General features: G+C 34.9%; 1 protein-coding gene across 1 annotated transcript in view; it reads left to right on the plus strand.

The window, feature by feature from the left end:
• Window positions 1-5,624: 5,624 nt before the first annotated feature.
• The window catches only part of cfap46 (cilia and flagella associated protein 46), a 60,516-nt gene continuing 40,611 nt past the window's right edge, over window positions 5,625-25,529 (plus strand). The window contains exons 1-24 of the mRNA XM_086160507.1: window positions 5,625-5,673; window positions 5,745-5,854; window positions 8,192-8,323; window positions 8,644-8,708; window positions 10,189-10,353; window positions 10,984-11,107; window positions 11,988-12,050; window positions 12,321-12,395; window positions 12,596-12,664; window positions 12,807-12,878; window positions 13,134-13,205; window positions 13,843-13,934; window positions 14,603-14,746; window positions 14,934-15,033; window positions 15,251-15,349; window positions 15,790-15,980; window positions 18,019-18,244; window positions 19,866-19,983; window positions 21,216-21,345; window positions 21,669-21,793; window positions 21,946-22,052; window positions 23,222-23,334; window positions 23,698-23,910; window positions 24,537-24,738. Coding sequence (XP_086016633.1) covers window positions 5,625-5,673; window positions 5,745-5,854; window positions 8,192-8,323; window positions 8,644-8,708; window positions 10,189-10,353; window positions 10,984-11,107; window positions 11,988-12,050; window positions 12,321-12,395; window positions 12,596-12,664; window positions 12,807-12,878; window positions 13,134-13,205; window positions 13,843-13,934; window positions 14,603-14,746; window positions 14,934-15,033; window positions 15,251-15,349; window positions 15,790-15,980; window positions 18,019-18,244; window positions 19,866-19,983; window positions 21,216-21,345; window positions 21,669-21,793; window positions 21,946-22,052; window positions 23,222-23,334; window positions 23,698-23,910; window positions 24,537-24,738 — 2,856 coding nt within the window. The remainder of the gene's footprint in view (window positions 5,674-5,744; window positions 5,855-8,191; window positions 8,324-8,643; window positions 8,709-10,188; window positions 10,354-10,983; window positions 11,108-11,987; window positions 12,051-12,320; window positions 12,396-12,595; window positions 12,665-12,806; window positions 12,879-13,133; window positions 13,206-13,842; window positions 13,935-14,602; window positions 14,747-14,933; window positions 15,034-15,250; window positions 15,350-15,789; window positions 15,981-18,018; window positions 18,245-19,865; window positions 19,984-21,215; window positions 21,346-21,668; window positions 21,794-21,945; window positions 22,053-23,221; window positions 23,335-23,697; window positions 23,911-24,536; window positions 24,739-25,529) is intronic.

The following is a 25,529-nucleotide window of genomic DNA, read 5'->3' on the forward strand; positions in this document are numbered from 1 at the left end:
TGAAAGTGAAAATATTCCAAATACATGTACAAAATGTTGCATTCTGGGTGCTAATGTATGTTTACATATAAATACATTATATCCATAGGTGTTATTTGTTAGTTTGTTTAATATATATTAAAGACTTGAAGATTGCATGTTGACCCTGGCTTGGAACCCCTTTCCAATCATACAAATCGAATATATAGAAATGTTTAGGCTCGATCAAGTTTGACGACAAGGCCACCACAACAATGTTCTTCTCCGGCCAAGTCGGTTTTACACAAGCCAAGCTTGCCAACTGCGTGTTGGAAGGTAAAAGAAGGTAAAAATGAGTTTAAGAATGCTCTTGTCCACCGTCGTTCTCTGGAGTCCTAAAACGAACTAGAAACTGCATCAATATTTTTTTTCCTTTTTTTTTTTCTTTTTTTTTTTTTAATACCCGAAACCAAAACCAGCCCAACATTTTTCTTAACAAGTCCACCTAAAAGACCATGGCAGCAGCCCAATTACTCCCTATTAAATCTTACCACGGTGAAAGCGGAAGCTATTTAGCAAAGGCATGAGTCTATTTTCTTTTTCTTTCTTTATGAAAACAGCTTGAAAAATATAAATGGATAAAAGAATATTACCAAAATAGAAAAATGAAACAATTCCAACATTTCAGAGTGAAGAGTTTCTGTCAATCAAACAGCGGTGTACTCCAAAGTAAAAATGTCGAGGCTATAAATACAGTATAAGGGGTGTCTGCTGTTGCCTGTGACAGATCTAACATTTGCTTTGAACATGCTATGAACGAAAAAAAAAAAAAAAATCAACACATAAATAATAAATTAATTAATACAGCCTCAACTCCTAATGATATTGTGAAACATGTAAGAATAAATACATATTAAAAAGTCAACTGGACCATCATGCCTAACTTTAAATTGCACAGCTTGTGCGGGTATTCACACAAAGCACGTACTGAGAATCCTGCAGAAATTGTGTTTTCATTCCCGTCTTTGAGGCTTCGGTTGGACGGGCCTTCAGGAGATATTTTGCATTTTTTTCCTCTCTTTTTGTTCCATGATTTATTATATCCACATTTTATGTTTTTTTTTTTTTTTTTTTTTTTTTTTTTAAAGACCCATAAAATACTTCAACCTACAGGGTTTATATTTTCAACTTCCATCTGGCTCTACAGTTTGTAGAATCACCAAAGTTGGTTTAGTTAATGGCAAGCCATGCATTATTTTGATAACCCAAGATGCACGATGTGGCCAAAAGTACTCGCTCGCCGATCCAAATCATCACAATCAGGTGTTCCGATCACTTCCATGGCCACGGGTGTATAAAATCAAGCACCTGGGCATGCAGACTGTTGGCTACAGACCTCCCAAACTCCACGTGGCCTTCAGATGAGCTCAAGAACAGTGCGCGGAGAGCTTCACGGGACGGGCTTCCGTGTCTGAGCAGCTACATCCAAGCTACGCATCAACAAGTGCAATGCAAAGCGTGGGATGCAGTGGTGGAAAGCACGGCTAGTGGACGCCTTCTCTGGAGGGACGAATCGCGCTTCTCTGATGGACAAGTCTGGGTTGCCCGTTGCCAAGAGAACCGTACTTGTATGACTGCGTTGTGCCAAGTGTGATGTTTGGTGGAGGGGGGGGATTATCGGTGGTTTTCAGGAGCTGGGCTTGGACCCTTAGTTCCAGTGAAAGGAACTCTGAAAGCTTTAGCGTACCAAAACATTCTGGACAATTCCAATTGCCCAACTTTGTGGGAAGAGTTTGTAGCTGGCCCCTTCCTTTTCCAACATGACTGTGCGCAAGGTAAGGGGTTGAGTCTGGAGTGGATAAAACCGCAGAGTCCTGACCCCAACACCTTACGGATGAATCCGAGCGGCGACTAAGAGCCAGGCTTTCTCGTCCAATGTCGGTATGACCTCAAAAATCCCCATGAACACACTCCTGAACCTTGTGGACAGCCTTCCCGAGAAGAGCTGAAGGTGCTCTAGCTGCAAAGGGTGGACTAACATCATATTAAACCCATGGTTTAGGATTAAGATGTCCCTTAAGTTCATATGCGACTCAGGGCAGGTGAGCGAATACTTTTGGCCGCATAGTGTACGTGTCGGTCTGGAGGAATAAAATGACATTACCAATGGGCAGAATGTTTTACTTCCACGCATTGTAAGCCTGGAAGTAAAGGATTGAGTACTCCCTTGAGAGTGCTGCAGAAATAGCAAATACGCACTATGTAGGATTGAGCACCGTGTCAATTATTGCTAAGTAGAGATCCAGGGTGCCATCAAAACCAATCCCCATGCTTATGATTTTCAAACAAATCACTGGCATCCATCATCTCCAATGGTAGTGAGAGCAATGAGTCACTCCCCTCATTAGCTATTTGAACACATGCTTGCAAAGATAAGAAACTGTACGGTCCAGATTATTTCTAAATGTCACATAGTTGAAGATAACGGATTAAAAAGCTAAATAATCCTTAAAGTGTGTATTGTGCATTTGAGATGGACACTTGAGGATTACATTTCACCTAGCCTGATCTGCAGGATTATCAAAGATTAGACATTTCTACCCGAACGCTGCCTTCATTCCAAGCAATAAGTAAGAGGGATTTTGTTTTTAAACCATGAACATACCTGACTGAATCCAATATTTTTAAAGCGCAGCATTCGCGGGACACGCCCGATGTTTAGGGTCTTATAGGTGCAGTGCAAAGGAGTGTAAAATTAGGGAAAAATAGCACAAAACACCACTTATGTCCTGCTCCTGCTGTCATTTAGCAAACTGGTTAAATGATTAAATAAACCGTGCATGGCATTTACCGGATCTTTTTTTTTTTTTCTTTTTTCTGTTGCAAAAACAACATTCAACTCCAATGCCGGATCGATCCGTCGAAACGTGGTAGATTTGCAGGTCTGTACCGAGGCGGCGCACATTAATTTCGGGGTATAAATATATAAAATGCGATATAAACACGCACGAGTTTTGAAAATGATGTCCAGGCAAACCGTGCAATTGATTTTCTTGTATTTTTGGGAACGCGTGCATATCTACATGTGTGCGTGAATAGAAATAAAATGAGTTTTAAATGTGTAAAAATCCTCGCCTGCGTGATTCACACCACTATTTACCCCCATTTAATTGAAAATATCGCTCCGCTGATGTATAAATGAAAAGAGACGCTTTCATGTTAATAACAAATTGATTTATTGCCTGAAAGGATTTGATTTGGCCACTTAGGAAGGAAAGGGTTTAGAATTCTGCCTGAGGAGAATTATTCAATCAATCGCTGTTTTTTCGTGTAAGTCCTTTTCTTTCTTTCCTTGCTTTTATGAAAGAGGGATTTGGTTGATGAGGAAATTATCAACTCATCCAGTTTAATGTGGGCTTTCTCAGCAAATACGATGTGGTTATTGGAACTGCATTAATTAATTGAACACCTACATATTTCTAAATTTAGACCATGATTCAGTTGCATTGGAAATATAGGTCGTGCTGCAGATGTCGGGCAAAAGAAGTGAGTTTGCAATGTTTACTTTTAGGTTTTTAGCGAAGATGCCGGTTCATAGTTTTGAGATATTTAGATGTCTTGGCAAGATGTTGGAGTTTCTTAATGCAGCCGTCTCAAAAGACTCAACACTTTGCACCATCATAAATATTTAACTACCACTTTGATGAGCTTCATTAGGATCTGCTAATAAACTAAAACACTTTATGATTGACATACAATCCTCTCAACTGCATTTTTCCGTTCATCATAAAATATTGCGTTTCTGAATCGCATCAATCCAAAAGCTCCAAGAGCAAAACATATCGCACCTCCCTTAAATTAGTAAAAGTGAACAGAGCTCATATGCAGAAAGACCACTTGTACCATATGTTCAAAAATTAATGACAGTTTGTGAGTTGATTAATAATGTATTTGATCACACTCGATTAACATCTCAAGGTTGTGCGTCATATGTTTAGTTAAAAACTCATCAGGGCCTTGATAATGAAGAAAGTACTTTGCAGAATGACAATGATCCGCGATGAATGAAGGGTGAATTGTGCATACGTATTTTGACAAATTTTAAAAACTAAATGAGTCAAACCCTTGATTATTTAATTTTTTTTACAAATGCCATTCAAATGAATTGAGCAATTAAAGCTGACTGTTGCAAATGTCATCTTGCTTATATTCTATATTTCACGTAACTATCTTAAGTCCCCTTTCAGTGGACAAAGCTTTAACACTACAAGTTGATGACAAAGGCCATGTTCATAGATTTCTGATCAAGGCTGTGCAACCAATGAGAGTATATTATGAGAGTGTATATCACAGAAGGAGCAGTGTATTCCTGCAACATTTATTGTCTTAATCGCCTATTTATCATATAGCTGCACCTGTGTTGCAGATTGCTAGGCTAATTCGCTTAAGATGGAATAAACAACTCCCGTTTATTCTGTTTTCTATCCTTGTTGTCGTTTTGCTTGTCAATTCCCACCCTTTTATATATATATATATATATATATATATATATATATATGTATATACTTACACGTTTTTTTTTCTTTAATTATTTTATTCTGTTATCTATCCTTGTTGTCATTTTGGTTGTCCTTTCCCAACCTTTTTTTTAATATATATTTTTTTTAATTTTAGTCTGTTGTCTATCCTTGTTTTTGTTGTTCTCCTGTCTTTCTATTTATGGATGACTTTTGGTATCTTTTCATTGTCTCTCTATTTAAACTCATATTTATTGATACTGAAATAACACTAAAATAACACATCCTAGATTTGAATGTATAAAATATGCTTATTAATTGCTTAATTCTTTACAAAGTTGAATCTGCTGGCAACAAATTCACGCAAAATGATCAATGGAAATAAAATGTATGAACCCATGGAGGTATGGATCGGGGCTCATATTCAAAACAAAAGTGGAAAAACACACGACAGGATGATACAATTTTGATTTAGTATCATTAAACAGTTCGATTTGACAAAATTGATTTGGAGATACATTGTGTTTCAGTGTTCCTTTTATTTCTTTTTTAGCAGTATAAATAAATCGTTAAAAAAATAAATGAATAAAAACAATAAAATAAAAAATAAACTGGAAGGTAGCGTATGATTTTTCAATTTAAATTAAATTTTTTTGGGTGTGACTAGATAAATAAATCGCTCAGAGAGATGCCTTGAATTTGAAGTTGACACTTTGCGTGTTGGTGAGAGAAAGCGAAATGCGGCGTTAAATCTTTATGAGCCTTTTCGATTGCCGTACATCGATCGCCGTTGCCTAGCAACACTGTCACAACTGAACGCAGGACATCAAGCGGCTGCAGCAACTTTCACGATTTTCCTCGAACACAAACCTTAATTGTAGTTTATTTTGACCGGTTTGCAAGAGAGAAGACACCCTCCCCTGTTGTTGTTTTTTTTTTTTAATTTTTGTCATGATATTGCGACCCATGTTATTTTTTATGAAGTTAATTTATTTGTGACATCACCGCTTCCCCTTTGTGACACCAAAACGTCCCCTTCACAGCGCAAGGTTAAGTCTAAACTGCAACACAAACCTGAAATTAAGAGATAATTTTTATTTTTCCAATGCTTGCATAGCGAGGGGGGGGGGGGATTTGGTGCGATTGGAAATGGACCGGGACGTTCGAAAGTATCTAAAGAAGGCCCAAGAGCAGCAAGGTTTGTTGGTAAACAGTCAGTTACATCAGGAAATGTCAAGATTAGTTGAAATTTTACTTAATTTTGTGCAGATTCTGGAGCGTTGCAGTCAGCGTACAATATAATCAATGAGACAACAGCTGGAAGCAGCGGTCGATTGGACCCGGAGTTGTATGTTCTTTGTGCGGAAACAGCTCTGCAGGTAATTTCACCGATTATTTCAAAAGCGGGTAACAGTTATAGTAGAATTTTAGGATTTGCAGCCTTTTTTGGGCTATTTAAAGTGTCATGTCCTTCCCTTCATCAGTATTAAGATAAAATAAACTTTATTAATCCCCATTGGGGCAATTCCCTAGTCACAGCAGTGTAACAGTTATAATGTCAAGAAATAAAATAGAATAAGAAATAAGATGAATATAAGTAGATAGAAGATAGCGAGGTCTCCGTGAATAAATTACAACAGCAACAACATCAGAAATAATGAGTGGACAACAGAATGGAACAGTAGAAAAAAAAATAATACAATACACAAAAATACACCAAAAAAAAAAAAAACCACAGCAGAAATAAACAAAATAAATATTGACAATTGCAATGACAAGAATAAAATAAATAGAAATAGTTATTGACAATACCTCCGCTCATTTGTTTTCCCTCGATTTGAATCCGAATCAGAAAAAAACAATTTTTCCGCGAAGGGCAATTGGGGGACACATGGGGTAGCAGCATTATTATGAAAATGAAGAATACAATTTTAAATAAAATTTAAAAAAAAAGAGAGGTCAAAAAAAAAGAAAAGGGCCAAACCAACGAACGGCAAAGTTGCGGCTCATGTTGTTATGACACAATTATAAGTGTCAGTCAATTGTGACAAAGAATATTAGATAAAATTCACATTCACAATTTACATGAAAAACAATGTAAATTCCACGCAAAAAAAGACCCCCAGTTAGAATCAAACTTCTGATTGCTGGATGATCGATTTCCTTATCAGAATTTTTCCATGATTTCAAAAACCAAAGGGAAGTGAAGAGAGAGCGCACCGATAAAAAAAAAAGCAAAAACAAAGCTTACAACTCTTTTCCATAATTTTCAAAAAGAAAAATCCTATCAGAAAATAACCAGTGCCTGGAGGAAGACAGTTAGATTATGTATAACAACATTTTGTGCTGAAAAGAATTCACAATACAGTTTAAATATTTATATAGCCAAGCTGTTTCTGGTTTCATTGAAAAATGAAATACTCACTATTTATTCTTTGCATAATGCCAAAGTGGGGCAAAGTTGCATAGGTAGCAAAGTTGCATTCCTCTTAGAACTAAAAGCCCCCAGTTGAAAACATATTATAATTAAAAAAGACAAAAAAAAAAGTCACAAAGTACATTTTGGAAATCCACATTATATATGGTCGAGTTTGATGATTAGTCATTATTGAACCTGCTTTCGGTGCTGAGAGGAGTGTATTTAGATTTTGCAGAATTGATTTTCTGACTGCTGAGATGATGTATAAAACATGCAGCTTCGGGCAGACACTAAAATCAAATAGTTCAGTCTGATTGAGGTAAATTTACATTTCACTCTCTGAAGATATGAAAACATTATATTCCATGGAGGAGAGAAAAGCTGACCTTACTTACATGTATACTAGCAGCAGAAAGAAAGCCTTTACATCCTTTTTTTTTAATTATTTTTTTTTTATATATAGCAACTTAAGTTGGCTTAATCTAACTTTTCTGCTTGGGAATAAATATTCACTAATTCAGACCTTGTTGTCCAAGAGTGAGGGAAATATGTTTGAATAATAAAACACAGTCCTGCCCCGTGTGGTTTGTTCTTTCCTCTCTATATTATAGTGTTTTTGAATAAGTGAGATTTTAGGGAAGGCTCTAACTTCCCTTAAGTCTCATGCCGAATGCTTTTATTAGAACTCTTGCGCTATATTCTTCATTTTCTTGCGATACATGAATATTCCCATTGCATAAAATATTATGCAAAAATATAAAATATCATAATTTCTATTTTTTTTTCTTCAGCCGCAGGGAATCTCCAAATTTTTGCACTTAAGACCTTAAAACACTTTATAGCCTTGACTTTGACACTTTATAGTTTTATTTGTATTTCTTGTCCCCCCCCCCCACCCCCTTTTTTTTTTACTGTTTATACAATTTCCTACTATTATATATTATTGTTATGTTTTACTTCAAACTCTGGCACAACAATTTCCTTCGGGATAAACAAAGTTGTTCTTATTCTTATTCTTCATAACAGACTAATTCACATTTGGTTACAATAACACTTTTTTTTTTTTTGTATATCTCTGTATTGCATCACAATGAAAAATAGTTTGTACAAATTAAAATGTTTGTATATTAGCAGTATATAACACAGTATTTGTTAAGTCTTTAGTGTTACAACACTTTTGTCATTTATAAAATGACTGACTTTCATTCCTATCTGTTTGTCCATTAATACACCAAAACATGGGAAAATAACTAATCGGACGATGTATTTATTATCCGTCTCCGTCTCTGTGTTGCAGCTGGGTTGCTCGGATATAGGCACATTATGTCTGAAGATGTTCTTCGAGCATATTCCGCCAGCTAATCAATTCTTGTGCCGAGCGTTCGTCTGCCAAGGACAGTTGAAGTCTCCCCCAGTCACAGGGAAAGCTGTGAGTGCAGTAAATTGGACAAAAAAATCCTCAAGGGATTGTTTTCCTTTTGTGCCAGTTTAGTAAACACAATGATTGCAGAATATCCAGTGCTTATTTGCACCAAAAAAATGTAGCATTGGCTCATCTTTGTAAACAAGCACGTGTGTTTTACCATTTCAGATTTAGTTTTTAAGGTACATATTTATCCTCTTTTTCACAGAAGTGTAGAATTTCAATATTATTCAGCCAATTTTGGGGGGATTTTTAAATATGATCTTTGTATGTGTGCGCGACGTGACGACATCTTGCGACTCCTTTTGCTTTATTTTCTATTTCAGGAAGACTTTGAAGATGCTGTGCTGTGTTTTCTCAGAGCAATTGACATTTCAAAGCAGGAACCAAGGTATTTTAGCTTCTAGAACTCAGTTAATTGAGTTTTTGCCACTTACTTCATCATCTCTGATATTGTTTGGCAGGAAACACTACAATTGTGACATGTGACCGTATAAGGGGAATGTCATTTAACCGTAATTGGGTTGGAGGTTTCAGTCATCCTCATTTAAATGATTGTGTTGAAAAAACAATGAACTATTTTAAGTATTATTTTACAATATCTGTCCCTCTAGATCAGACCTGGGCATTTTCTGGCTTGTGCGCCACATCTGGTCCGTTTTACCGTTTTATCCGGTCCATCAAACTTTTTTCATTGAATATTTTAATAAGTGTTTTCAATCAATATCAAATTTAGAGACTTCTTATTTTGTCCTTTTGTTTAATTTTGCATGGATGATTACATACAAAATAATGTCGGTACATTTATATGATCATGAACGATTTTAAAATTGAAATAAAATGTCAAAAAATCTGATTGTTAATTTGCAATTTTCATTTTGTTCAATTTGCATATCTAGTTTTGTTTAATTTTTTATGGATGATTACATACATAATAATGTCGGTACATTCATATGATCATGAACGATTTTAAAATTGAAATAAAATGCCAAAAAATGTAAATAGTTATATTGCAATTTTCATTTTCTTCTATTTAAATATTTAGTTTTGTTTAATTTTGTACAGATGATTGCATAAAAAATAATGCGGGTACATTTACATGATCATGAATGATTTTAAAATTGAAATAAAATGCCAAAAAATGTAAATAGTTAATTTGCAATTTTCATTGTGTTCAATTTACATATCTAGTTGTTCTGCGCATAAAAATGTAATAATAAATATGGCCCACCAGCTAGAATAATTGCCCATCCCTGCTCTAGATGTTAATATCCGTTTATATAGACAAATGAAATAGGTATGAATGTGTGGGACATAGGTCAAATACAATTGTGTGTGTGTGTGTGTGTGTGTGTATCCCATTGTTTCTTCAGTTGAAAAGAACAGCTGTTTTTTTATGCATATGCCAAGTCCTTGCAAGCAATCAGTACTAAATCAATTTGCTAATGAATACATAACCTGCCAATAAAAGGGCTGGATGCATAATCTCAATGTACAAGAAAGGGAGTAAATTATGCATTTCTAGCCTTGACTTGCCCACAATATGCTCTCTGGTGAATAAATTAGCAGCACTCACTGCGGCCTTTTCATACGATTTCTCCCGTAAAAAGTCGATTGAGATAATGAATATGTTATTTAGTTATACCACAGTGAAAGGTCTATGCAGGGGTCTCTCCAGTGGCCCGTTGGATACTAGCTTAACCGTTCTATATAATTCCCAAGAATTGTTATTTATTTTATTTTTTTTCGCATGTTGAGAGTTGACGTTCGGTCTGAATTGAGTCGTACTAAGAGATGAAATAGCTTGAATCTGCATAGCATGAATAATGCAATGTTTACATTCTACATGTGGGATTTTTTTTTCCTTATAGGAACCACTTCATGGTGTTCAATGCATCAGTGCTGTATTTCCAGACGGTTCGTCCCCTCATGCAGCCGGGGCGGCGCCGCCATCTGATCTCCTCACTCAAGCAGGTGGTCCAAAGTCTGGAAGAGGTGGCGGACCAGGACCACATCTGGAGGGCTGAACTTATGATGTAAGTGACCCCGTTGTGACTTCTTCAGGATCATATTATATTCATGGGGCTGCCAGGGAGAGCCAATCGAGCAGCAGTTCACGAGTTCAAAAACAATTCATTGACGTACGGCGCTAACTTTCGTAAGAGGGAAGGGGAATCCGTGATGTAAGCTGTGATTGTATTCCACAAAAAAAAAGAAAAAGTTAAGTTTAACCCTCATATTATGTTAAGGGTCAATTTTGATCCATTTCACCCATTGACCCAATGGGTCAAATTGACCCTTAACATAATATGAGGGTTAAAAAGGTTGCAAGGATGTGGATCGAATGCTGGCATGTTCCACTATAATGGTATTTTTTTATAATAACCAGACAGGCATACAACATTTAAAGTACCTTGTCAAATTTAGTCTGCTGATCTAACAGGTGGGAGGCGAATTTGTGCATGTTTCAGATTGAATGTAATAATACTTTCAAATTTCAGTCGTGTTTTTTGATTTTTCTTTTGATTCCAACGCTCAATATCTTTAAAATTGCTGCAGGAAAAAGATGAATTCACAATGGAATAATGATTCGAGTCAGATGAACTCTTGTCCAAGATATTTTAGTAAAATGTTTTTAATCATATTTGCTGTCTATCTATGCTCAGGCACCTGATTGAGTGTCTGGTGGACTCGGGGGAAATGGAGGAAGCGCGAAGTTTTGCAAAACGTACCGAGGAATTCGTCAAGACTCATGTTCCACACCTTTATCCCAAAGTCTTTGCTTTAATGGTAAATACAATGGCAATTCTTATTTGTGTATTAATATTAACGTTAGAGATTAAATAAAAATGTGTTTTGAGAAAATAGAAACGTACGCAATATGAAGGGAATGAGTTTATCATACTGCGGGGAAAAAAAGATAATAGAGGCGTGTCATTTTCAACATAGAGACAGAATGCGAAAAAAAATAAAATAAAAAAAAAAAAAAATCCAGAAAATCACATGATTTTTAAAGAATTTATTTGCAAATTATGGTGGAAAAGAATGATTTGGTCAAGAACAAAAGTAAATTTCAATACTTTGTTATGTACCCTTTGTTGCCAATGACAGATCAGTTCAAACAAGTGTCATTAACAGGTAACAGGTATTTTCCACCAGAATTTGCAAATAAATTCTTTAAAAATCAGATAATGTGATTTTCGGGATTTTTTTTTTTATTTTTTTACCCGCATTCTGTCTCATAGTTTAAGTTTACCTATGATGAAAATAACAGACCTCTATCATCTTTTTAAGTGGGAGAATTTGCACAATTGTTAGCCGACTAAATCCTTTTTTGCCCAACTGTATAGATACTTGAGAAACGTCCCAACCTGTGCTTTGTTTGAAAAAAAAAAAAATCACAATTTACGTCTGCTATCTAGAACAGCCTTCACTGAGATTTATTGGGTATATTATAAATGAATTATGTATGCTGTGTTTGGACGTACTATATTTTGAGCGAACAAACAACAGCTGTGTTTTGACACAGGATAATAATCGCTATATGAGGATGCGAGCGGGTTAAAAAAAAAAAGCTGCTCAATTAAACCTCAGCACGTTCCCCGCACTGAAAAGTACATATTTTTTCTTATGCATGTAAACATGCGTTGTTTTTTTTTTTATATTGTAGATGTCGTGCTGCAAGATGCCACCTAAAGGAAGAGGAAACAGGAGCTCTTTCAGAACCCTCCGAGTAAGTATTCAAATTCTAATTTGCCAGTAATAATGTTGTTTTAATATGAACACTTGCTGGCTGACTAATATTAATATGGAATTTTAAGTTTGTTAGTAAAACAGCATGGGAATGGGGAGTAGTACCAGCGTAGAACCCCTGGATTTTATGAACTTTAATCCACCTGTCAGGTTGCTTGCAGGTTTTAACCTAAAATGTGCGGATAAATCAAAATCCGGTTCGGTTGTAATTCCCGTACGCGATTATTGAGCTTTTAGTCTGTATTTTCAGGTGCAGGAAACGCAGCAGCAGCAGGCTGCAGAAGGTAATCAGGCGGACGAAGCACGCGCATCTTCGGAAATTCAAGTAAGGCATTATTTATGAATTATGTGCTGGAAATATCAAAAGATATCAGCGTGTGATTTTATCTTCTGCTGTTCAGCAAATGTAACATTTAAAAGTGAAACTATAGGCTCGGGCTTTTATATTGAAGGGGGAAAAAAAAAAAAAGTTAAAGGAGCTCTGTTAGGAGCTGCATCAACTTTTAAACTATTTATTCTTTGGAGGAAACGCCACAGCAGGCCAGAGAAGAAGAGGAAACTGGCGAGGAGACGTTTGAATCCTCAAACAATCAGGTAAAAGAAATTTATATTGATGTATTTTAGTTTGAAATGATGGGACACGCATGCATGTCGAGGACACTATTGGTCAGTCGGCTTGTATAGTGGATATTCTGGTCTATCTTATTTATTTGTGCAAAAATTGTATAATTTACAGGAAGTCTCTGAACCAGAAGAAGCCGTATCACAGCCTGAGGGAGAAGAAAATGAGCTTTTGAAGCTTCAGGTGGTAATCCAATTACGAACTGATATTTGTAATCATGGGGAGGAATCGGGACTGAAGTTAATCTAAAAATGCAGAATAAATTTATCATTTAAATATCAGCAATTTTTTTTTTATTTTTATTTTTTTTTTTATTTAGCATTTTAAAAATCACAGGTTTATTGACCCTTCGAATTGCTTCTTAAAAATGAATGGGACCTCATGTTTTATCGCATTATCGGTTATATCTTATTCATTAATACGTGATTTTATTGCAAACAGGAAGTTCAGGAATCTCAACAAGATGGTCAAGGGCATGTTGAGGGAGAAGATGCTGAACCTTCAGAGTTTCAGGTTAGAGCCTTATCATGAAATATTTGATGCAGTAAGGAGAGACAGTGTTCCTCAGTATAGTCCCCCAAATAATTGCACAGATTTTTTTAATATTTAGATTTTTCTTAAACATGCCTGGGGAGAAATTATTGTCAAAATCTTCTTCTCATAGCAACTGGACTTGATTTTCTTCAGACAGCGTTTCTTAAATCTCTTCAATCTGTACCACTTTTGTTATAAATAACACTGCTGGTTTCCAAAAATGCAAAATTTTGTTGTTAAGTATGGAGCGTACCCCATTTATTAAGTTCATTACAAGAAGAATTCCATTTGAATATGTGAGTGAATCTTGGGAATTCAAAGTCATGATGAAAATATTAATTTTGATGACAAGTAGGACTTGAAACCTCAATCATTTGGAGATATAGTTGAATATTTTGATTTTGGATGATCGCTTGCAACACTTACTTTGCACGCCTTTAGTAAATGATAACATACGCACAACAAAGAAGACCACACAAGGATAAGCTAATAGATAATAACAGTTTTTGTTTGTTTTTTTTCAGTACAATGTTTTGAAATATTAATTGAAAACGAATGCAGAAAAACTGTTTACATTTCAGGCAAAAAATGTTGAACTTTTCCCTCATCTTAATAGGAACAAGTGCGGTCAGAAAGTGACATCCTCCTTGAACAGAGTAGGCAGAGCACAACATTAATGGTCATCTACAAGATACAGTTATTTAAGAGGTAAGAACATTTTTGTTGCGTTTTTTTGGGCCACAGGTTCTATTAAACCAATATTTCGATCAATCGGAAGATGCGCTTCTTTCCTCGGTGCGCGTGATGTTGAAAAATTAAAAACAAGTTGTTTCGATCTTGTGATTTTCAGTATATTTGCGGTTAAGTCAACACAATTCAATCATTTATATGATTTAGAAAAAAACAAAAAAAAACTCACTTTGAAATACAGTTCTGCTTTCTGCTAAAAATACACAAGTTGGGCCATTTTTAGTGATATCCACTTCAAGATTGGTAATTCTGAATGCACATGTATGGAATTGCAAACTCGCTATTTTGCATGTTTTTAATATTAAGTCAACTTGAAATGACTGCAAATATGATTCTTTTCTCACATGGCGACTGATCCGCCGCTACCAAGTGCGCCACAATCTAAGTTGTGCATGTATATTGCGCTTACCAGGTGTTAAAGTATCTACCATAGCCGCTCTTTTAGCACTCAAAATAAATCATTTTCTGCCTGCTTGTAGTCTCAACATGTCACGGCTCAATATATCACTTCAACGTTCCTATACGGCACCACAAAACTAGACTGTTTGGTGTGATTACATCTAAAGGGAGCATATAGATAATATATCCGTGTGTAACATATATATGCATTTTTTCCACTGTTTTAGAAGGTTGAGAAAATCAAATCCGGAGGCCCCGGTAAAAGAAGATTTAAGTGAGCTGGAAGAGATTTTCCATCTGCTGGCGGACGGTACCGAAGCGTCCACCACGACCTCTCCTCAGATTACGACGCCCCTCCAACCAGCTAACAGGTGACCGTAAATATCCCGATATTTATGTTAACGTCAATTTCCTATCCAACAAGCTTACCTTTGTTGCTCCTTGTTTTTTTTTCCCATATTGATATCCCTGGGGCAGTTCATGGATCGCACGTGGCACAGATTTCTACCCTCCACTGTTTGTGAATTGTATGATTTATATTTTATCTCGGATTTGCAGAATTGCCTTCCTTCTGGAGCTGGCTTTGTTGGCCTTGCAAGTGAAGCATCAGAAAGTAGCTGTCAACTGTTTAAAAGCGCTGAAGTCGGTGGAAGAGGCTGTGAGTGTCCGATACTCTTCTAAAACCTCAGGCGGTGTCAAAACTCCAGACTAACTTTACATATTCTTATGAATTACCTTTTTAAAAAGGCACTCGAGACGAAGTGAGATTATCTCCCGTTTTGTGACGTCCCATTTAGACAGTCTTTGTTTGAAATTTATCCTCTCTTTGTAACGATGACTTTTGAAAATGACATTTTTCCCATCTGTTTGTGCAGAGTATTGGTCAACGCATATTAATGGAGTGCATCAACTGTGAAATCAATGTCCTGAAGAAAGAGAAGAAGATGAATGACTATTCTAAAGCCAGTGTCGAGGTGCTCCATCAAATGCTGGATGTGTCAACCATGTGTCAAAACATATTACAGTACACAAAAAACAAAAAAAAAAATTCTTTTATCGACTATTTTTTTTTTTTTTTTTTGTAAGGCTTCAGTTTCACTTAATTTCTCCTGCTTTAAGCAACTATTAAACACCCTTTTTTTTATCAGTCGGTAATCATTCCATTTAATTTGTGAATTTTGATTATCATAAACTTATAATTTCACCCAAGAATAAAATTCCTGGGGGAAACAACTTTCAAGATCATATAATCTCATTTCATACCGCATTATTTTTGCTATGAAAACTATCAAATTTCATGTCTGGCATCCATATTCACCCTATTTCAGTCGAAAGATGCCTGCCAAGTGATAGAACGGCCGCCTCTTGTAATTGGTACTGTAGAGAATCTCCATCAGTAACCGCTATCCCGCAGGCCTGGCTGACGGAGATAGGAAAGCTGGATCGCTGGCTGCAGACGGCGGTGAAAGAAGGAGATCCGGCGGCGGTGCAGGCGGTTTGCGCTGCCCAGTGGAGCCTCTGCCTTCCCTTCTTGCAGCGCAACCTCAGGAGACGCATCAAAAGTCCTCTCTTCAGGGTGGCCCAAGCACTAGAAGACATGCAAAGGTGTTTACTTAGAATCATCAGTAGCAAGGGCTTTGCAAGCATCTGTGAGTGTTTTTACTTTTGGACACATATTGCCTTTTTTTTTACCTGATTTAACATTTTTGGCTTCATAACGTTTTTTTGTTTTTTTTTTTCCTCTAATTTTCTAACAACACTTTGCTGTTTAACACTCAAAAATATGCAATGGAAAAAAATATATAACTTTTCAAGATGTGGTCCAAACATTAGTATGAGATAAGGGAGTAAGAGGAAGAGAACTATGCAAAATGTAAACTAAAAATTTTAATATATCCTTTACTTCTATATATTTAGAATAAGATCAGAGATACATTTTACTGAATTCTCAAACAATATTTAAGAGCTCATTGACAAGCATTTAATGCAAACTTGAATTAGAGTACAACCTTTTTTAGGGTTTTGTTATTCAGAATTTTACAAACCTGTTATGTCAATTCAGTTTTTACATGATTGCATCACTTTCTTTTTTTTCCCCTCTAATGTTCTAACTCTTTGATGTTTAACACTCAGTAATATGCAATGGAAAAAAATATATAACTTTTCAAGATGTTGTCCAAACATTAGTAGGAGATAAGGGAGTAAGAGGAAGAGAACTATGCAAAATGTAAACAAAAAATCTAAATATGTCCTTTAGTTCTATATTTTTAGAATAAGTTCTCAAACAATATTTAAGAGATCATTGACAAGCATTTAATGCAAAGTTGAATTAGACCATAACTTTTTTGGGGTTTTGTTATTCAGAATTTTACAAGGCTGTTATGTCAATTCACGATTTTTATATGATTGCAACACTTTCTTTTTTTTTTTTTGTTTTTTTTTTCCCCTAATTTTCAACAACACTTTGCTGTTTAACACTCAAAAATATGCAATGGAAAAAAATACATAACTTTTCAAGATGTGGTCCAAAAATTAGTTAGAGATAAGGGAGTAAGAGGAAGAGAACTATGCAAAATGTAAACTAAAAATTTTAATATATCCTTTACTTCTATATATTTAGAATAAGATCAGAGATACATTTTACTGAATTCTCAAACAATATTTAAGAGCTCATTGACAAGCATTCAATGCAAAGTTGAATTAGACCATAACCTTTTTCAGGGTTTTGTTATTCAGAATTTTACAAGGCTGTTATGTCAATTCACAATTTTTACATGATTGCATCACTTTCTTTTTTTTTTTTTTCCTCTAATTTTCAACAACACTTTGCTGTTTAACACTCAATAATATGCAATGGAAAAAATATATAACTTTTCAAGATGTGGTCCAAAAATTAATAAGAGATAAGGGAGTAAGAGGAAGAGAACTGTGCAAAATGTAAACAAAAAATCTAAATATATCATTTAGTTCTATATTTTTAGAATAAGTTCAGAGATACACTTTACTGAATTCTCAAACAATATTTAAGAGCTCATTGACAAGCATTTAATGCAAAGTTGAATGGGACCATAACCTTTTTTGGGGTTTTGTTATTCAGAATTTACAAGGCTGTTATGTCAATTCACAATTTTTATATGACTGCATCACTTTCTTTTTTTTCCCTCTAATTTTCTAACTCTTTGTTGTTTAACACTCAATAATATGTGATGGAAAAAAAAAATATTACTTTTCAAGATGTGGTCCAAAAATTAGTAAGAGATAAGGGAGTAAGAGGAAGAGAACTATGCAAAATGTAAACTAAAATTTTTAATATATCCTTTAGTTCTATATATTTAGAATAAGTTCAGAGGTACATTTTACTGAATTCTCAATCAATATTTAAGAGCTCATTGACAACCATTTAATGCAAATTTGAATTAGACCATAACCTTTTTTGGGGTTTTGTTATTCAGAATTTTACAAGGCTGTTATGTCAATTCACAGTTTTTACAGGATTTTTTTTTTTTTTTTTTTCACAGCTTTGCACACAACAACAGCAGCTCACAACTGCTCAAGCTTGTGCGTTTCAAGGTTGTCGAAAAACACAAATTACACTTTAAATTGTTTCCGCTAAGACCATTTTGTTTCTGTGTTCTTGGCACAGCCCGTTGCTGGAGATGCGCTGTCAGGTCCACTCGGAGCTGGCAGTGACCGAAGAGGAAGATGGGCATATTGAAACCTCTCTGACTCACCTTCAGAAAGCCATGCTGCTGGATAATGGGACTCTAAGAGAAAGTCTATCATCGGCTTTCCATCTGCTGCAACTGAGAGGGACACTCCACCATATTCCCACCCAGGCAGAGGATAGAGCGGCGATGCTGATGCAGCAGGTTTTTAAACCTTTTTGTATCTCAGAGCAGTGACGTGCGGCTAGTGAGGCACCGAATTCATCACAAGACATCACAGACGCAAGAAGAATCTCTTGAATCACCAGCGCCCCCTATCATGAGGCAGGAGAACTGCGTGCCTCACCTAGTGGCCCTTTGCAGCCGTTTTATGAACACTCAGCACATAAAAGCTGGTAACACACACACACAGCTGTTAACAAAAAAAATATCGTACATTGGAAATGCAGTTAATATAGCAAAATATCTTTGAATCCTCAAATCTTTGTAGTTAACAGTTAACAGTTAAGACAATTTATATTTCATTGTATTTCTTATTCTTCCTCCTTCCTACTATTATCTATTACTGTTATGTTTTTGCTTGAAACTCTGGCACAACAATTTCCTTCAGGATAAATAAAGTTGTTCTCTCATTCTCAAAAGGGTTTAAAGATTTTAATAGCAACATATAGAGAGACAGTTGTCATTGCACAATCTACAGGACTTTCTCAGAAAATTAGAATATTGTGATAAAGTTCTTTATCTTCTGTAATGCAATTAAAAAAACAAAAATGACTTTTTCAGGATATTCTAATATTTTGAGATAGGATTTTTGAGTTTTCTTAAGATGTAAGCCATAATATGCAATATTAAAATAATAAAAGGCTTGCAATATTTCAGCTGATTTGTAATGAATCCAGAATGTATGACCATTTTGTTTTTGTAATTGCATTATAGAAGATAAAGAACTTTATCACTATATTCTAATTTTCTGGGACCGTCCTGTATGTTGTAGCTCAACAGTTCGCAGCCTCACTGCAGGTCTCTTCTTAGTATTAAACAGTAAATGTGAAAATAAAGCGATTTTGAATAAAAAGCAATCTAAAACTAGTAAAGTTAAATGAAATATACCTTTATAGCCCCAATCACTGATAAATACAACCATTTCATTTTTTCTATCATTTTACATTTATTTAATTATTTTATCTTATTTACATATTTTATTTTACTTACTTATTTTTATTCCCAAGATTGGCAAGTGAGGCACGGCCTCTCCTGCCTCCCCTGACTGCACATCACTGTCTCAGAGCCTAACACTTCAAATCAGTCTGCAGTTGATACTTGAAGCAAGATATTTATATTTATATTTATATTTATATTTATATTTATATTTATATTTATATTTATATTTATATTTATATTTACTAATCCGCCGCAAGGAGTAGTGAATATTGATTTCTGGGTGTTAAAACTTAATACTGGAATGAGTTCAACCATTGCTCTCAAATAGCATTTTTTTTTTTTTTTTTTAAGGATAATGATTTTTTTTTTGTTGTTTTCTTTTTCCTTCTAATTTTCTCAAGTAAATGCACTTTGCTGTTTAACAAAAAAAAATATCAACCATGTGTGCAAGATATTTTATAAGCGCAAGAGAAACCACCGCAACGAGTTGTGAATTTTTCTGGGTATTAAAACTTAATACAGCAATGAGTGCAACCATTGTCCTCAAATATCTTTTTTTTTTTTTTCTGATAATGATAGCTATAATTTTATTTCTATAAATGCATGCAATTCAGCCTTTTAATTTATAACGCTGTGGCTTGAAATCCTAAATTCTGTCCGTCAGGCTAGGGACATGCCACATCAACAGAACCGGGATATTCGTCCTGCGCTGGTGGCTGTGGGCTTGCTTTTGGCCCCGAGTGATTTCCAGATTGTGCTGGATGCAGACAACACCTCCAAAAGTACAGTTTATTCTCCCTTATATTCAGTTTACATTTTACACATAATGAACCCACTTGTAAGTAGATGTTCTTTGTCTTACCTATGGAAAGACATGCATGTTGAGCAATTCAATTACTTACGCTATTATCTAATATTTCAAAGCGGAAGACCGTTAAGGGTGGAAGTAAGTAAATATTTGGAAATCGCAAACAGAATTGCATGTTAGAAAACTGAAGATTTGGTAAACTTATAAAACAGGACTATATTATGAACAAAATCTAGTTTTTGCACAAAAGGGATGAGCCACAACCCATCATCATCACTAAATGTCTTTATCAAATGCTTGTAGGCTCTCGGCCGTTAAAATCTGAATTGTGCAAATGATTTCCCCATTTATCTGATACAAATAATCTTTCATATTCGACCATTCTAAAGAGTTATCAATGTTGAAAATATAATCTTTTTTTTTTCTTACAATGGCATCCCTATTAATGAAATGAATGCATGTTCAATCCTTTATGTAAGTAATGGGAAATCACATCAAATAGGATTTGCAACTATATTATAATGCTGTTTTCCTTGCAAAATAAGAAGGATGTGTAATTTATCAGAATCGGTTATTTGTTACTGAGGGGGAATTAGAAGGCACAAAACATTGCATTGCATTGCAACCTAAAAAAGCAGATCTATAAATATATAAAATAAAAATAAATATATAGAATGAAGATAAAATAAAGATGAAAAAGGATTAACTGTATAAAATTAGAATAAATATATAGAATGAAGGTAAAATAAAATAAAAACAGATAACTTGTATTAGATAGAAATAAATGTATGGAATGAAGGTAAAATGAAATTAAAAAGATAAACTGTATAAAATAAAAATAAGTATATAGAATGAAGGTAAAATAAAATAAAAAAGATAAACTGTACAAAATAAAAATAAGTATATAGAATGAAGGTAAAATAAAGACGGATTATTGGTATAAAATGAAAATGAATATATAGAATGAAGGTAAACTAAAATAAAAAACGATAAACTGTATAAAATCAAAATAAACGGATAGAATGAAGGTAAAATTTAAAAAAAAAGATAATCGCTATAAAAAAATATAGAATGAAGGTAAAATAAAATAACAAAAAAATGCTAAAAATGAAAAATGAAGTGACGAAATTTCCAAGAATGCACAGGAAAAAAAAAAAAAAAACCCCGTGTAACAGTTGTGTTAAAGTTGATTTTTTGTTTGTCCAGTGTCTGTAGACACTGATGGATGTGGACCAATGAGTCAGCTCTGTGCTGAGGCTCAGCATCACTCTGCATCTGTGCAGAGACTGGACGGACACTTGGCTCAACAAGGACAAAACACAGATAACACAGAGAGGTCTGTGTTTACATATATAAACCTAAAGTCCCCGTGCTTTCTAAAACATCAGTAGAAGAATTGTGCCTTAAATGTCTACCTGCTCTGCACCTTTTATCAAACGTTAGTTACTAATAAAGATATATTTGATCTAGTTGTCCTCCATTACATCTCATACTTGTTGAAGAGCTTCTCAGACATTTCCCGAAGGTTTTATTATTCATAGCCTTGCAAATAAACAACCCCTAGATCCTATACAGTGTGTTTTTTAAGCCTTCGCTGTGCTCGACACCCTATTAAAAGCAATCATTTGACGGTTTTCCTTTTATTTATGGTTTATGCAGGATGAAGTTGTGGGCAACTCTAGTAAAGACAGCCAGGAAACAGGAGATCTGGGATGTTTGCCGAGCTGCTTGCCGATTCTGTTTGCTCTATGATGACGGGAGATGGAAGATTTCAAAGTCTGGCAGTAAGTTACTGATTAACCCGGAAAATATTAATTTGAAACAATTCAATTATGGGTATAACAGAATGTCTTTTAACACAATGCTGAATACAAGAAAGAGAGAACCGGTTTCAGTAATTATAACTAAAATGTCAAATGTTGTCACATGTATCCAGAATGTAGATGCGCGGAGGACGAGAGTTGTGTTGCATGTCTTCAGGAAAAACAAGTTACTGTGAAAAATCTGCGCCTTTTAGCAGAAGTTCATTTTATCACTGCGGAGGTATGTAACTTTTCAAATATTCCTAGAATAGTACTTTCATAACAAGCATTATGATGTAGATAAAATTATAAAAGAGATTATCCTAGATAACTTGATTTTTTTACACTTGCATAGTTTGGATGTTAAGGTTGGGATTTAAATAAATATGTCAAGAAAACAATAAAGAAATTAAAACGTTTTACTTTTATTTTTTTTCACTGTCATGTGAAATATGCATAGTCTGAGGATATTTACAATCATTTAAATATAATTTAAGTAGTCTGTTTTCAAAATACTAGAATGTATTATTATTATCTATTAATAGTTCATACATATTTTCTTTCTTTTTAGTAAAGTATGTTGTAGATGATTTATGAATATTTCTGTGAAAATGTAGGCTGATGTTTGGTATAGTACATAACTGAAGATGAATGTGGCTATAACAAATTTTTACCATTTTTTTACCAAAAAAATTACTACCTTCTAAATGCACGAATGTAAGTTTTTTTTCCTAATTTTTTATTTTTTATTTCAAGCTTCCTTAGATGACGAAGTTTTCTTGGCCCTTGTTACATTTACTAATATCTTTGACCCACTCTTGTCGCCTTATTTTCAAATAATGTGAGAATAACATTTATATGGCTGGGGTTGTCAGCTGGGACTCTGCATCCAGGTGTTATTTGCATAATATAAGTTTGTGTCATGGTAATTTTAGTTCATGTTTTATTATATTTTTGATATTGAAATACATGCCTTAATTGTTTGGGGTTTTTGTGCAATGTTTGTTATTTGTGTTTTTTCTTCAACAAAATATGAAGCTAACTTATACCAAAGACACTCATGTTTTTGGAGTCACACATCATCATAGGTTTTTATTGGAAAACATAAACTGCAACTGCCATTTTTTTTCAATTTCTTTTCTTCAACAATGATGTCAGGTGAATTTTGAAAGGTCAAAATAAAAAGTTTGATTAACTCTGTAAAATATCCTTATCCCTTAAAGTTCAGCTCCAACTCTTCAGTAAGCCCTATTAAGAAATATTAAATTGAAACTTCTGTCTTTAGACAAGCTGCCAATCCCGTAGAGGACGATCTCGTCTTCACTCTTTATCACGGAGTTGTCAATATTTAAATTTTCTCTTCCAATAATCTTCTGCTATTGATGTTTACTTGCTCCATTTCTTGCCTAGGCTTATATCCAAAAGTTGCACACGCGTGGACTTCAGTTCAATAAACCTGTTGCTCCCATAAAAAATCGAGGAGTTTACGTGTCCGACGACGATCCGCAGTGGGTCATATACAGGTAAAATATTTACATACGTGTGTCCTTTCTTTTTACATTTGTTTTTTTAAATTGAATTACCGAATAAAAAAAGTTGTGTTCGGAACCGAACATTCCCGGTTTGATTCCCGGCTCCCCGACGATGGATTGATCGCAGAGCACGAATTTCCCCACGGGGGATTAATAAAGAATAAATTATTTTTAAATCATCATCGAGTCGGGGTACAAAGTCTTCCTGCAAATACGATACTATCATTATAGTTGTAACCAATTTTTCACTATATCAGGATAAAGTACCATTCGTCTCAAACGTATGTGTTTTTCTTTCCATCTTACTTTCCATCCCATGCATCCTTGCGCTCCCCCTCTAACGCTTTACTCCAGAGACTGGATCCAGGGTCTGTCTGCTTCTGCAACGTCCAATTTTTTACGTGCAGCAGAGCTTGGAACAGAGATAAAGGAGCCATGGTTGATTGCAAATGCAGCCATTTACCTGTGGAACTACAGTAGGCACTTGCTGGTTGTCGAGGAGTACCAACACCTCCTTCCAACTTTCCTGTTCCTGGTAGGGTTAATAAGAAAGACGGACTACACAAGGTTGGTACAATATAAATTACAGCTGAATTGCACAGTCAGTAGTAGTTGTTTTCACAGTTGCTAAAGCGGACGGTTTGGCCTGAAGGCTTTTTTTTTTTTTCCCCTGTAAGTCTACTGCGAAACAAACATTGCTTAAATAGGGTAGCATTTGAATTTACTGTGAAGAGCTGCATCGTCATTTGTTGGCGCGAAGAGGTGAATCTGTAAAGAATATGTCTATGGATCCTTCAATTTCAGTTAATATTAAACTTCTTTCAAATGCAAGATTTAAGTATTTGCAACTGAGCCACAAGAGAATATTCCACTCTGCCATATTTAATGTCAAGAAACTGTTAACCAACTCAACATATACAGCACAGAATCTCTCTCGCTCTCAGTAAAAGATGTCCCCAGTGTGAAAGTCTTATTTTGGAAGCCCGTGTCCTTGGGCAAAGCAATAATTATACAAATTTTCAGATTCGGGGGGAGAAGATGTCCAAAACTGCAGTCAGGGCTTATACTTTCAGAGAAAAAATATATCAAACCTCGAAGCCCAACTTTTCGTCCTTTTTTTTTTTTTTTTTTTTTTTCCAGATCATGTCAGTTTGTAACATTTTCTGTTTTTTTTCTCTCTTCATATTTATTAGCAATCATACTCTGTTAGTGCTGCTGTGTGACGTTGTGGCTCGAGGCTTGATACAACCTCTGTGTAGACAAGACTGCAGTGAACAAGCGCCGCCAGGAAACAAAGTCAAAAACAAGGCAGAAAGAGGGACGGAGAAATCTACCAGTGTCCAAGGGTGTCCCATTGACCCTGCAGCCGTGCAGGATGTTCGCAAAGCATTAGAGGTACATCAATCTGTGCACGAGGGACGAAAAAAAAAATGAGAAAGCGGTAATCCCGTGTAAATCCTGTTTGAAAAAGTGTGTGTGTGTGTGTTCAGGGAAATAGTATGCTAACTTGACAGGTGTTCAGTCATGTCACCCAACTGTGGAAATCATTTCACTCCAATAATATTGACTTTGCTTAATGCTTTCTGTTGAATTATTGTGTTATAAAAATAAAAAATTGGATGATGTAATATGACATTATTTGCATGAGGATTATAATATATAGCAGGGGTCTCTGTGACCCCTTGCCTGAAATCAAATGTTAGTGCGGCCCGCGCGTTTTTTTCTCACGTGCATCCGGGGGTTTTATGCATTGGGTTTAAAAAAAAAAAAAAAAAAAAAAGAAACGGCAATGGAAGTATAAAAAATAACTTTGCAATGTATTTTTTGCTTCAAAATTTGAAAACAAAATAATTTTTTGACGGAAAAAAAACTCGAGTTACGCTGTTAAAACAATCTTTTCTTATTTCTGTAAAAAACACAAAAACGATAGCAGAAAAAAAAAACAGGCAAAATTAAAAAGATTAGATTAAGAGATTTAATAACCAGAATAGCCACCTTTGGCCTTCTAAACTTTATACCTCCTCTTATACATGCTAATACATGCTACCAATCCATTTTCTAATAAATTCTAGTGGCTAATTTTCCCACAGTCACAAGATTTTCTCTTTTAACTTAACAATATTTTTAGGGTGTAATTTCATTAATTCTTTTTTAATATTCATTTTTTTATATGAATTTGTCATGAA

The sequence above is a fragment of the Fistularia commersonii genome, chromosome 2, assembly GCF_037954325.1.
Source record: "Fistularia commersonii isolate RoL2024-O1a breed Wild chromosome 2, RoL_Fcom_v1.0, whole genome shotgun sequence".
NCBI classification, from domain to species: Eukaryota; Metazoa; Chordata; class Actinopteri; order Syngnathiformes; family Fistulariidae; genus Fistularia; species Fistularia commersonii.